The 14,756-nt window shown below is 43.5% G+C and overlaps 2 protein-coding genes across 8 annotated transcripts in view; one reads left to right on the forward strand and one right to left on the reverse strand.

Annotated features, from left to right (window-relative positions):
* The window catches only part of CTBP1 (C-terminal binding protein 1), a 232,622-nt gene extending 222,580 nt beyond the window's left edge, over window positions 1-10,042 (reverse strand). Inside the window, exon 1 of one of the 3 annotated variants that reach the window (XM_030270527.4) lies at window positions 9,900-10,042. The gene's annotated coding sequence lies outside the window, so the exon portion shown is untranslated. Of the gene's footprint in view, window positions 1-5,717; window positions 5,738-9,899 lie in introns of those variants that run through there. The other 2 variants (XM_072927913.1, XM_072927909.1) reach the window with 2 other exon arrangements.
* A 497-nt stretch (window positions 10,043-10,539) lies between these two features.
* MAEA (macrophage erythroblast attacher, E3 ubiquitin ligase) overlaps window positions 10,540-14,756 on the forward strand; it is a 49,018-nt gene continuing 44,801 nt past the window's right edge. The window contains exon 1 of one of the 5 annotated variants that reach the window (XM_012573555.5): window positions 10,540-10,679. Coding sequence is in view for 1 of the 5 variants with exons in the window: in XM_012573550.5 (XP_012429004.1) it covers window positions 10,763-10,831 (69 nt within the window). In the remaining 4 variants the exon portion in view is untranslated. 5 annotated transcript variants of the gene reach the window in all.

Genomic DNA, 14,756 nt, shown 5'->3' on the forward strand with positions numbered 1-14,756 from the left:
CAACTTGTGCACTCTACTGCTAACTTCTTGTCCTCTCTAGGTTTATACTGCTGCCCCCAGTCAAGCAGGAGTAGACAGTACTTTCTGTGCAAGCTTTTAGCATTTCCACAGGTTAAGTTCTCCCTTAATTAGGTGGACAGAGATGCTCAAATTAAAAGCAATGTGACATAGATTTCATTCAGTGTTATTCAAATTAAGTACCAATAAGGTGCAGAAACCTTCACAGACAGCCAGGACGAAAGTGTTTGGATTTTGATATAGTCCTGTAAGGATCAGAAAAGTTACATTTTTAACATTGCTCCAACACAGTGAACACACCCTGTTTTTGACATCTTCAGCAGTCTAACAAACATAGGGCTGAAAGTAATACACTCTATCCCAAATAGATTAAGTGATTTTATCTGCTTAGCTTTTATGGTCCAATGACTCTACTACAATCTTTACTTTCTTCAAGCTGACTTCCCAGGAGGTGAAAATCTGCAAAATCCATTTCCGCTCCCACAGTTATAGAGTAAAATGAGAAATGGCAATTGTTTCTTGAGTGAGTCCTTCCCAGACACTCTGACCTTAAAAGTAAACAGGATCTCTTCTTTCATTTCTGTGCCAACATTTGAGGAAGCACATCAACCTGTGCACAACAATTTAAATGTAACACATCTCTTTGCCTGCTTCTCACAGTCTGAACTCCACTGGTCACTTCTCAACTCACGTTGAACAGTATCATGGATGTTTCTTGTATCTATTTGTACTGGAAGGCCTGAGGAATGATTTAGTAACTGCATTTGATCAAATTCACATCACGTATATGAAAAAGTCAGAATTACTATCTCTCCCTGATACCACTCCCTCACTGCAGAGATGAAGGATGAAAGAAGAGACGATCTTAGAAGTTGTTATTTAAAGACTATATTATTCTAAGTACTCTTAAGTGTAGCATTTTTTAATCTCTACTTGTCTGTCACAGCACAGCATAAACAAAGCACCAGAAAAGATACACATACATTTTACAGTTTAAAAGAAGATATGAGAAAATGTCACGCCGTACTCTTTCTGGAGGCATATCAGTAAGCAAAGAAGGGAATTTATGAAAGCTCTACCAAAAAAAAAGGCGTGCAAAAGCTTTCAAACCATCACTATCTCCTTGCAAAACACTGGGAATATATTCCAGTTTGCAAAGGCATTACCAGATCACAACATTGTCCCTGGTTAATTTTCCTCTACAAAACCCAAGCTGAGATACCTGAGAAAGGTAGAGAAATATCTCAAGAACACAGCATAAGTTAGAATGATTTCCACAGAAACACCACCTGATCTTTACTGTTCTAAAGGAAAACTGTCATGTAATTGCTGCTCTAAGATTTACCAAGATAAATAATGACATAATTTACAAGACAAAGCATACACAGTTTCTCAAAGCTACAAGAATCCTTCTCCACACACACACCTCTTACTGAGAAATATAAACATAAGCTGTTTGGATACAAAAGCTTTTATTTATTCTATTTTTTATGTGCTAAGACATATTCCAGGCACTGTGTACTCAGAAAATACCACTGTATAAACAAATTTTACAAACTAAGCCATATTGTCTTGTTCTGCACATGAAGAAAAATAGTCCTTTCAAAGGGAATACTGTTGGAAAAATTGTTTTTTAATATTAGAGTTCTTTTTAGAATAAAATCCTATCCTTTAAACAGAAAAATAAAAGTATGTTTTTTTAAAAGTGTGAGGGGCTATTTCAATTCTATTAAAAAAAAAAACCAAAACAATACCCCAAACTAAACCACAGCAAGAGATCATTTGATCATTTTCAGTAACAAAATACTGACTCTGCTGTCTACAAAGATAAAGATATGAGTAGATAACTGAAGCAGGGTCATACATGAAGGAAACTGTGGAAACTTAAGGTGCAATTTGTAGGTCAAACTGTGATTTCCTAAATTTTGTCATCAAGTTTTATACGTAAATGCACTTCTCTGTCAATTGATTAAACTGATCAGATTAGACAAATAACAGCCCATCTTTTCACAGAATTCACTGAATGACCAGGCTGGAAGAGACCTTCAAGATCATCAAGTCCAACCCATGCCCCAACATCCCAATTAAACCATGGCACTGATGCCACATCCAGTCTTTGTTTAAACACATCCAGGGATCATGACTCCACCACCTCCCTGGGCAGACCATTCCAGAACTTTATCACCCTTTCTGTAAAAAACTTCTTCCTAATATCCAACCTATATTTCCCTTGATGCAGTTGAGATTGTGTCCTCTGGTTCTGTCAGTTACTGCCTTTTTTCAAGATTTAAACCAGACATGTATAATCTGTCAATTATCACTCTCAAGGTACTAACCAGCCAGCTGATATTCAGCTACCATACAAAATCCCACATTGGTCACAAATGTCTGAAAAAGCCTCATTAGCACTAACTCAGATTTTTTTCTGGAAACATTTTATTATCAAAACACTAGTATTTTAATTTTAATTATTTTTGATGTTTTAGAACTTTTGATGTAAATATGTCAGTACCCACCATGTAAGACAAAATGTTGCTTATCTCAAAATTTCATCAGTAGATATTGAAGGAATTACCATTACATCTGTTTTGGAGATGGAAAACAGAAAAAGAAAGGTGAATTGATCTGCCCTAATCCAATAGCAAAGAACGAAAAACACCACTTCTTCCAATTCCACTAGGTTATACAGCATCCTGTGCCTGAAATACCAGGTTGGTTGTTCTTAAATATAATACATCCTAATAAAGGAGGATGATAAAACCATTTCAAAACGCACTGAAAAGGAAATTAATTGTTATGCATCAATAGCAATATCTGAGTTTTGCTTTAGATACAGAAGCTTTCTGCTTCAATCTAAAATAGCAATCTCTATATAAATAAAAATTTTCCAGTGAAATAATAATCCATTATTAATGCAATAACAATGTACCATTCCATAAATGGCAACTGCAACTTGAAGAAAAAACCAAATTATTGTCCACTGATAGCAGCAATTCAATACTTTTTCTTCCTCGTCCTCCTTATTAGCAGAGAATACAATTAGTGAACTTTTAATACCTTTGAAGAAGTGACAATTTAAACAGAAAAATCAATAAAATGCGTTGACCTATTGTGAAAACAATTTGTAACAAATGTGAATTTCACTGTTGTTGTGTCTATTTTTTATGATTTGGCCTGCATACATTCCATTCATGGATTTAACGAGCAGTGGTTCACAGCGATAGTGAACCCAGTCTCCTGAACAGGTACCTGATAACACCCTGAGCAGCTGATAAGGCAAACTGGGATTATGACCCACATAAAGCTTAAACCGTTTCCTAGCAAATCCACAAACACCTTAAAAATCATAACACCCTGCTTCTAGGCTATGCTCAACTAGCAGTTCCCCTGCCAACTTCTCATAAAACAAGTGTTTTACAACCTCAGTGGGGGCAGGGAGGAGGGGAAACCCAAAACTTTACAATATTTTATTAAAGATGTGTCTAATGCATTGCCAAAACCCCAATACACTTTAGCACCTATTACTAGAAAGCTGAACACTCCTCATGTCCCCCAGATGTCTCTGCACTTTCATAGTAAATGTACTTTTCACTATTGCAGGGAACTGGTCCCTCTATGCTGGAAATTGAACCTGACCTCTCCCCTTTCTGTTTCCTAAGCTTTCAACTCACTAATCACTAATTAGCATCTCTGGTGGCTCTCTCAGAACACCAGAGTTTTATGTGCAAGCATGACAATCCTTCCCATGCCCCTTGGAGCTGATCAGCATAATCTCAAATTCTTCCCTGAGAAGCTCAAGATAACACTGAAGCCTCTCAACTCAAGGAAAATCAGAAACATGGTCCAAGTCTCTCTGGATGCAGTCCAAACTCCCCCAATATTTACCAGCTAGAACACTAAGCTCTGATTTTATTTCCTACTTCCTATGACCACCATTTTTGAAGTTTAAAAAAATCCTAAACACATATCATACTCATGCTTAAAATAGGAATGCGAAGCAATCAAAATAAATCAATATTGCTTCATTCTGAAAAGCCCTAAAATTCATTTATTCAGAATAGCAGGTTTTACCTGATTTTGTGCTGTCACTTGGTAATGTGAGAATCTACACTGGGTTCTGCTTTTGCTTTGTTGGAGTAGGAGGATTATTTTAATATGGAGAGAATTGATTTTGTTCCTGTATGCATGAGCCGCTGTTGATATTCCCAACCAGAAAGACTCCTTTCTAGAATTATCATCAATATATATTACAAGAGAGTGTTTACTTCCACCCTGCCTCTCTTTCAAAAGCCTCCACAGTGTTAATTCCCAGAGCAAGGCTACAGGTCTCCTACTCAAAATTTCTCTTCAGATTTTCTAATCCTTTTCTCCTTAATCTCCATTATACGAAAAGAAACCCACATATGCATGGTCTGTGGGAAGCTAAGTAACTTTACCTCTCACCATAGTTACCACATCTGATTTAACCACTGGCTTTGGACATTGAATCATTGTCCTTTAAGATTCCAGATTTTATTTGTGTATGCCTCGATACATTCATCAAGCATAAAATTCTACAACCAGACTGATTTTAATATCATTAGTAGACAATTACATTTCAATTTATGCAACTGTAAGATAACATACCCTCCACCTCTGCTATTTCTGTACTGTGTATACTGCTGTTTTCCAGGATCTCAGAAAGAAAAATGTTTAAATGTGTCACTAGGACCGATATTGACAAGGTTTTCTGTCAAATCCGATTCTTTGAATGATTCTGAAACAACGTTACATTCAGGTTTTCATTAGTGTGCTCAACTATTCTATTAGACTTTTTTGTTTCTCATGGTAACCAATTTTATTTGACTTAACGGAAGCTGTTCAAATATTTAAAGGCACTCCGAGATGGCAGGAGTTTATCTAGGAGCATACATGTTGTGTCACAGATATTCCTTTCCTTGCTCTTTTGGATTCCCCCCCCTTCCTCCCCCCTTCAAAAACAGTAGCAAACAAATGAGAATCTCGACCTGCCACACTGCACCGGGAACGTGCTCACTTCATCTGTTTATGTAAATATTCAAGTTACAATGGGCACATTTCGAAACCACAAGCTCGGTAGGTAAAACAGATGCTCCTTACGTTCCTTCATATGCAGCGAATCCCTCTGCCAGAATCGCCAGGCGCAACGCAAGAACTAAAGTATAAACATCTGCAACACCTCTCTGTTTTGTTAACATTCTTTCACACGTTTTCTTGCTAACTCCAAAAAGGCTCGACGGTGTAAAAAGAAAGAGAGGAAAAAAAAAAAAAAAAACAAACAAAAAAACCAAACCAATTAGAAACATCTGCGAGATAGCTACGGAAAACGGAATGAAACATGAATAAACAAAAACATGGCGAAAGTGGCCTGGGGTTGTTACACTGTCAGATCATTTTTCCAAGCCCAACATCAAGGCTTTTGTTACAAGCAAAGCGGTCATTTGCATGGAGAACCAACAGGGTTTCTTCTCCCTCGGCGTCTCCGCACACACACACACAGACAGACACACAGACAGACACACACAGACACACACACAGACAGACACACACACAGCCCGAGGAGCCGAAGCCGCCCCCGCGCACCAGCCCCGCGGCCGAACGCGCACACGGCCCCGCCGCGGAGCCCCCGCGCTCGGCCGCGGAGACGCGATTTTTAGGGATACAAAAATTCACAGACGAACCTTCGGAGCGCTGCCCCAGCCGGAGTTCTCTGCCTCTCTCGCTCTGCTCTGCTGTTGCTGACAAGATCAGGCTGAGATTAACAAGTCCATGCTACTCTGCCAACCTCGCTCCTCCGGCGGCTGCACACACGCCGGGGGCTCGCAATAATACCAAACTTTCGGAAAGTTAAAAATGGAATGGATTGAAGGAATGTAAAGCAAAATGGCAGGGAAGCAGAAAACACTGCCTGGACAATTATTGCAGCAGCAAGCAGGGCACTGCTCTGTAGTCAAGGCTGTGTCAGCACTTTCTTTCTAAACCCCTCCATTTTCAGGGGGCTATAATTCAGAAAGAAAAAAAAAAAAAAAAAAAAAAGGAGAAAAAATGCTTATGGCCAAAAATATTGCAGGTAAAACCCCTTCCCTTTGCATTTTAAATCACCCATTTAGACAATTCAGAAAGTTACAGGAGTCTCTGCACTTCTTCAGGCAGTCCCACATGCCTTTTTTTATGCAAATGCAAGTCCTTTTTTTTAAAGAGGTTTCACAAGAATTTGACCTACATTGTGAATGCCCCCTCCTTTTTATTTTTTTAATAAAAGCAATATAAAACATACCTTAACATCGAAACCCGGTTTGCATAAATATGGGATAATTTCTAAGTAAGTTCTACACACACATTGCCTGAAAGGTACCAGAGATATGAAAATGCTCCCACAGACGATCCAGCACAGCCTCTACTGAGGTCTCAACCCCAATTCATTCTGGTAACTTGGTAACCCAAACTGCTGAGGGCATCTGCATTTTCCCTGGATAAGGAAAGGGTCCTTATAATTATGTTAAAATAAGGAAACAGTGTTTGATCTGTATTTACTACTTTACAACTACACTCTAAACTGTGGTACATCGGGGCAGTAGCTGCTGCTATTGTTAATCGCAGGGTTTTGGTGGTGGGGGCTTTTTCTTTTGTTTGTTTGTTGGGTTTTTACTCTTGGCAATTTCTTCTCAGATATAGAAATAAAACTTCACCAGCCTTTTTACACAAGCCAGGTACACTGAGACACTTTTCAATTATGGTTAAAGTTACAATAACAAAATGAAGAAAAAAAACTCCAAACCATGAACTATACAGTCACATTACTACTTTCTTTTAAAGTAAAAATACACCTTTATTGTAAAATCTCTGCAGCAGTCTAAGCCTGCTGGGCAAGAAAACCTAAGCATAAGTCTTGACTGATAGGGAATGGCCAAGAAACATGGAGAATCCATTATCATGGAGAATACCACCACACCCACCTGCTCGGAGGAAGAGAACTCCACTGAACAGTGGGACAACCTGTGCTCCTTCCCACCTGAACCAGCACAGGCCTTCATATTCGTGCCTTAGGCCAGTCTGGTCTGCAAATACAAGAAATGATGGTGACACACACCCACTTCTGCCTCCTGGCACTGGGGTTATAATGGCCACAGAGAGGAAAGAGAAGCAAGTGTGGTAAAATCTCAGGTCATAGCAGTTTTCTTCAGCGTATGAAAGCAGAGCACTGAGGTTTCTGCTCTGCTCCACCAAGAAACACAGAGTGTTTGTGTTCCTGAAAGATACATCATTTGCATGCAGTGTTTAATGTTTTTCTCTGATCATTAATCTGGAGCAAAGCTGAAGGCTATTGGAAACAAATGAGTGAAGTTCTCCTAAAGGTTTGGAGTATTCTCTGCACACTGCTTAAGTTAAACTAATTGCTAATTCACATTAACAAGACACTGAATGAGGAAAACATTAACACATTATGATTCAACTGGACAACCAAGAAATACAAAATGGAAGCTGATTTTTCATCTTCCTTTTATGACACCAGGGGACAAGGAAAAAATAAAGAAGATACAGCACCAAACTTAGTAGATCCAATTTCATACTTTCTATTGAAGAATAAAGTGGTAGGATTTATAAGAACTCTAAAAGCAAAGGTATATAGGCAATTAAACTAAATTTAATTAAATTAAGACTCGGCTTTATAAGTTTGTATGGTAGGTTAAGCAGAAGACATATATTAGCCTAATATTCAAGAAAAAAAGTACAACCATAGTACATTAATGACCATACCCAAGAATAACAATAGCCATAAATATTTTGTTTAATTTAGCAGGAAACTACAGAATTTAACAACTTCATAAGATCATTAGCTTAGTTCTCATCCCCACATTTATCATGCCAACATTTACAGTATAAATCAACAGCTGCAGACTAAAGCTGAAAACATGCCAGAAATATGCATAGGTTGTATCAATATTTGCACATGGAGCCTTGAACGTAAATTAGTTGACACTCAACACTTCAAGCTTTCTCCCTGAAGTTGCAATATTTAAAGGTTAAAGATTAGACATGCTCCCTCTTGTGTTAAACTAAGAATACACGAATGCATGCTGTTTCCTCTGACATGATGGTTACTTGGCCATCTGTTCCATCAAGCAGCCCCTTTAGCTCTGGCTACTAACGTCTGACAAAGCCTCACCAATAACCCTCCACTTTAAAGACAGTCTGAGCACATAGCCCATATCCACAGAGTATCTGTGCTACATTAAACAAGCTACTGTATTATCAGAAAGGACTATTAAGAGATTATATATAAACAAAACCTGTTGCAAATAAGTGTCTTGGCAAATACATGGCAAGTCACACTTCTTCAATCCCTATAAGCATCACAGAGTTAAGGTATGACAGGTTCAAGCTGCTCCGTACCATAATCACAAGGAATACTCAAGAGCAAATTTCCTTCTAAATATTAGCTTACAGGATATTTAAGACAGACAGGAAGAACAGGAATATTTTACAATGCCACATAATTATGTTTGTAAATACAGCAACAATTGAGCAAAGTTTTCGATCCTCCACCCAAGCAGCCCAGGATGAACCATTCCCTGCACAGAGCCTTAATGGAGTCAAAATCCCCCTTATAAAAATCCTCTTGCAGGATCTGGTCCCAAGATCATGTCTAGACATGAATGCCAATCCCAGGTGCAACTAGCACAAAAGTTTTACTAAGACACTTCTCAGACAAAGGCTTTGCAACTGGTATGGGCTTGGTAAATTACGTTTAGGCATACATTTGCTGGTTATGGTCAACACGGGGCTGAATGCTAGGGCAGCTGTGAGTAAATATCAGTAAAAAGTTAAGAATTGAGAGGCAAAGAGAATCTAACACTCAACTACATGACTTCCCACATTCCCTTTTATTTACCCCCATTCCTGGACAGATATTTTCAGTGCAATGAGGTCTATGCACATCACAAATAATGCCACCAAATATTCTCAGAAATATACTTGCTCTTTCAAACCATGAAAGTTAAATGTGTTCACTCCTCCTGGAAGTATTGGTGTTTATTTTCCCTCAATCTTCTGCAGCCCAGTAAAAATATAGCCACAATGATTAGAGAGCAAAAAAAATCATCATGGTTATTGATAGATACAGGTTTTAGGGTGTCTTTAAAGCTTCAAACTCAAGCAGCACACTGCTTGAAGCACATTTGCTGCCAGTGCATCAAGAAACTTAACTTTTGACATCGGCAGCAGCAGAATGAAGTTGGTATTTCACTGCACGCACAGGTGCTGTGGGCACATATTCCCTGTGCTGCACGCTCGCAGTGATGGAGGTTCTGTCCCAGCGCCCGGGTCACAGCGAGGAGCCGAACATCGAGACACTGCCCTCTACGCCTTACCCAGAAAGCAGCTTTTACATTGGGACTGACACTCCAAGAGCGGCTTTATTCCCTCGCACACACAAGTAGAAACTCTGCAGGATCATGTGCCTGTTTGGTTTTTCGGTTTTGTTTTTGTTTTTTTTTTTTTTAATGGAAACACTCACGTACGTCCGGCAGAGGAATTACTGCTCGCTTAAAGCGGTGCTTGTCACCTTACAGGGGCCGGCCAGAGGTCAGCGGGTCACGCAAAGCCGCCGAGCGCAGCCATGGAGATCCACAGCCCGCCGGGATCGCGCCGGGAGCCCGCGCACGCCCGGAGCCGCCCGAACCCCGCACCTGTAGCGCCCGAGCTCCGCTCCCCGGCGCGGCTGCGGAAGCCGTGAAGGGACCACCAGAGACCCCGGCGGCCGAACGGAGCCGCCACCCCCCCTCCCCACCCCGTCCCCCGCGGGGCGGGCGGGACCGGCCCGGCTGCGGCGGGAGCTGCGCCCGCCCCACGCCTCCGCTCACCGGGGAAACTCGGCGCCGGCCCGGGGAGCCGAGGGCAGGGGGTTGCCGCCGTCTCCGCTATTTAAACCTCTTCCCGCCGTCTCCGCCTCACTGGCTCCCACTCGCTCCCTCCGCCCCGCGGAACTCACGGGGGCGGCCCCGCCCCTCCCGATGTACACACAGCCACACGCCGCCCGCCGCTCCGCCCGCCCGCCCAGACGCACCGGTCATTGGTTCAGCAGCCTGCCCGTCAACCTGAGAAGCGACAGCATTGGCTGGAAGCGCTGTCCATCACAACGCGTCCCGCCCCGCGCCCCGCCCCTCCCCTTCCCGGACACCTCGGGGGTGTTAAAACGGCCGTTTGAAGTCACCAGCAAAATTTACTTTTAGGCCCCGCCCACTGAGTCCCAGAGCATGTTCTGATTGGGCCATGGGAAGCGGCTCTCTGCCTCCGCTGAGTGGCTGGGTGTCCATAACGCCCCAAATCCCGCCTATCCCGCTGCCGTAATCCCCTTTGATTTGTCCGCGCCTCCGCGCGGCCCCGCCCATTCCCTCCGCGCTGCCCATTCAGGCGCGGCTCTCCGGGCTCTGGGGCGGTGCCGACGCTCCCGGCGGGGGAACGTGAGGGAGCGAGCCGCTCATTGGCCGGCGCGCCGTCACTCTCCCTCCGTCACCGCCCCCGCGGAGCGTACCAAGCCGCGGCGGTGGCGGGGGGGGGGGGCAGAGCGCGGCGTTGGTTCGGCCCGCGTCCATGAGGGCCGGGGCGGGGCGCGCGCCGATTCCCGGCATGCCGCGCGCGCCGTAGGTAGCTCCCGCCGGGACGCGCTGGGAAGGAGGGCGGGAGGGAGAGCGGAGGGCGGGGGGAGGCCGGTGCCCGAGCCAAGATGGCGGTGCAGGAATCAGCCGCTCAGCTCTCAATGACTCTGAAGGTGCAGGAGTACCCCACTCTCAAGGTGGGTGCCGGGCCGCCTCCCGGTGCGGGGGGAGCGCGTTAACGCCCTCAGCGTCCCGCCCGAGCAGCGCTGAGGGGAGCCCCTTCTACCCCCGGTTCTCCCCGCCTCGGCAGCCCCGGGGCTGTGGGATGGAGGTTGGGAGCGATTCCCATCGCGTAGTTCCCGCCTGTCCTCGTTTTTCCTCCGCTTGACGTCTCGGCTGGTGCCGCTCCGCTGCTGCTGTTCCCATCCCCCTCCGCGGAGGGAGAGGGACGTGCCTGGAATATGCGGCTCTTCCCTGGTGTCTCCGAGCCCTGAGGGGACGGGGGAGGCCCCCGGGCCACGCTGGGGACACAGAAAGAGCTGGAAAGGAGCTGGGAGAGAAGTGAGGTCCTTGTGCTCGCGGGGCGGTGTGAGGGGGGAGCGGGCTGGGACGGAGCCGGGCTGGGGGAGAGGGTTTGGGGCGTGTGAGTGGAATGCACTCCCTCAGGAACGCCGAGGACTGCCTGACGTGCTCATCCCAGATGATTATCTGGATCTACGTGGCGTTGTTAGGAGACGTGTTAAAGGGGAGAGAGTGGAGGTGGCAGTGTAATATGGTTCCCTGGCTGCTTGGTCCCCCGAAGATGGAGATGAGCTTAAAATATAAAAAGGTTCAGACGTACTGGAGGGCTGTGGAGGCGAGTAAGCCAAAATACAGTTTGGTAAAAGCTGTTCCTTGACATACTGGGTCTGCCTGCAGGATGAAGGTCTTCCAGGGCTGCATAGGTGGTCTTGGGCTTTAACCAGGTGTTGTGAGGCAGGTGAAGGACTCAGCGGTGACCTTAACGCTCAGTGCCTCCGAGAACTGTTGAACTGCAAGGATGATGCTCATAGCAATCAACGGGAACCTTTGTTTGAAGTCTCGAGTGTTATATACAGGAGGTTTACCACATAAATAGCAGCAGCTGTGGAAAGGACATGGGAGAAGGATCTCTATTGCAGAATGCTTCTTTAGACATCTCTCGTGTCGGCGTATCCACATTTTGCCATCTGTAGATGTTTATGCAAAGTCAACTTTGTTGTGTTGTGATCATGCTGTCCTTCACAAGCTGAGCATTGTGTGCTCTTTACAGTGTTGGTTCTGCAGGTTCTCTGGCCGTGTTCTTGTGCATGTCCTCCTCCACCAGCTCCATTCTGCTCGGGTCCGAGAAGGAGAAGGACAAAGTGTTGATTCTCCTTTTACGTGTGAAGGCTCCATTCTTTCGCCCAGAAGTACTTTGAACCTGACAGCATCAGGCTTAAATTTTGAAATAGTTGTAAAGAGCTCTCCAGCACTTTCCATAGCCAGAACAATGTGAAGGCATTTAATGCTAAGAACATTGTTTTAAGACTGCATTTTAGGTGTATTCTAGTTGTTACCACAGATTTGATTGCTACATTCCTGAAAAATTACTGGCAGTGAGGATCAGTGAGTTTTTTGTTGTGGTGCTTATGACTTAAGATGAATTGTCAAGGTGCCAGCTATTTAAAAGGTAGAGAATATTTTGGATGAATTCTTTTATTTTCACAGGCATTCTTTTCCCCTAAAATATCTCAACAAAAATATACATAACAGAATGGAATGTTGTTTGTAAAGTTAGCAAGCTAAATAGTAAGAGGGTGAGACACCCTTGCACTGAAACTCTCAATTTCTAAGCAAAGGTGATGTTTATTGACTCTTCCCAGCAGCCATTCAACTTCTGGGTTGTTCCTGTAATCTTTGGTAACATTTTTCATTGTTTAAAAAAACCTGTCAGAACAGTGTCTGCTCAAATCTTTTGAATGTGTCCTCTGAAATGTTCTTAGCTGTGAGTCATATATCAAAACATTTTACTGGTGAAGGTGGAAAAGCAGCACAGAGAAATGAACACTAAGGCTAAAGTCTACTACAGTAAGTTGATGTAAAATCTCATTTTGATCTTTAGGAGTCAGGTGCCTACAAGTTTCTGTGAAACTGAGAATCTGAATTTTTATTTCCAGTTTATTCAAATGCTGTGTAAAATGAATGTGTATAACTGTTTTGGGTTTTTTTTTTTTTTTTTTTTTTTTTTTTTTTTTTTATTCACCAACACAGTAGCTCAGATGTAGCTCTTGGAGCTCTGGTGATTTTCCCTTATGTGAGTAAAATATAAAAGATTGCAGACTTGTATTTATATCCTTCCTGTTTCTTCCCTCTAGCTTCCTCATGCCAGCATCACTAGATAATAGTTGTGTAATAGTTCTACATTTACAGTGTGTTCCACAGAGCGCTTTTCATGTGAAAGGGTGCTTTAAACTGCAGAGGGAAATCCCTGCTCCAGAGCTAAATTGTGGTTGCTACTGGAGTGGAAATACTTGAGCCCTTCTTCAGCAGTTTGGCTCAGGGGAAGTAAATACAGTTCTTCAGCTGAATCCAGAGAAGCTCTTTAAGTGTACAAAATAATTCTTGAATATTCCCCCCTACACCCTCCAGTCCCTTCTCAAGGACAAGAAGGTTGTCAGCTATTCTTCTTGCAAACTGCTGTGGAATTTTTTTTTCTTTAATCCTACTGATGGGGAATTCTGCTAGTCTCAGATGAGAGCATGTAAGATGAAAGCTGGCAATTTGAAAATGAATGAATGCAAACATTGTTATCAGAGTTCTTTGCTGAAAATAATAAACAAGTGATGACAGGAAGCTGGATAATTCATCCATATCTTTAAAGTATGAATAATTGTTAAAGTGATAGCAAGCCGTATAGGCTAAGATCCCAAAAGTGGAAGATGTGAGACCCAAAAGCAGGAATGATCACTTTTGAAAATATTCTGGGCTGTTAGTTGGCAAGCAGTTTTGGGTTAGCTGATGTGCTACTGCTTTAAAAAAAAGTTGCAACAGGAGAGTTGTAGAAGCACAGGATATGTCAGTGCCTTCTCTGAGCAAGTGTTTGGTTTCTTTTGTTGGCATCTCTGTCAGGGAAAATACAACAGATCTAATAAGATTCTAATTTCTCATGGAAATGCAATTTTTGGACTGTTCCAGGGAAACATGTAAGAGACCAGGTTTATATGAGGTGCATGTTGTATCTGTCCTGCATCTACAGAATAGCTGAGGTTAGAAAGGACCTCTGTAGACAATTTAGTCCAGTAGCCTGCCCTCCAAGCAGGATCAGCTGGAGCAGGTTGCTCAGCACCATGGCCAGACTCTTCTCAATTATCTTTCAAGATGGGCACTCCAGCCTCTCTTGGCAAAGCTATTCCCCTGTTTGTCTGCTGTGTGGTACTAAAAGAATGTAACCTTTTGTTGACAGGAAATTTTTTGTATTTCAGTTTGTGCCCATTGCCTGTTGTACTTTTATGGTCCACTGCTGAGGGGAGTCTGGCTCCATGTTCTTTGTTGTCCCTTTTGGGTATTCACACACCTTGACAAGGCTTCCCCTGGGCCTCTTCTGGGTTTAACAATCCCAGCCCTCTCAGCCCTTCTTCCCATGTCAGATTCTCCAGTCTGGTAGGGATCTCCCTTTACTCATTCCCATGTGCCCATGTTTCTGTTGGACGGGGGAGCCAAAACTAGACACGGCGTTTTGGGTGGGTCTGAGTTCTAGTTAGAATAGAGGGGAAGGATCACCTTCCTTGACCTCCTGGCAGTGTTTTTCCTAACACAGCCTGTTGGTAGCCTTTGCTGCAGGAGCACATTGCTGTCATGGGCAATTTGTCCAGCAGGACCCCAGGCTCTGTTCTGCCAAGCTGCTTCCCAGGCTGTTGTCTCCAACTTGTCCTGCTACAAAGGGTTGTTTTTAATCAAGTGTAAGGCTTTACGTATCCCATTATTGAATTTTTGAGGTTCTTGTTTGCCCATTTCTTCAGCCCAGTGAGATCCGTGGAATGGCACCACAAGCACCTGGCATAGTAACAGCTCCTCCTGGTTTCCTGTCCTCTGCAGACTGGGGAGGTGCACTCTGATCCATCA

The sequence above is a fragment of the Taeniopygia guttata genome, chromosome 4, assembly GCF_048771995.1.
Source record: "Taeniopygia guttata chromosome 4, bTaeGut7.mat, whole genome shotgun sequence".
In the NCBI taxonomy this organism is placed as follows: domain Eukaryota; kingdom Metazoa; phylum Chordata; class Aves; order Passeriformes; family Estrildidae; genus Taeniopygia; species Taeniopygia guttata.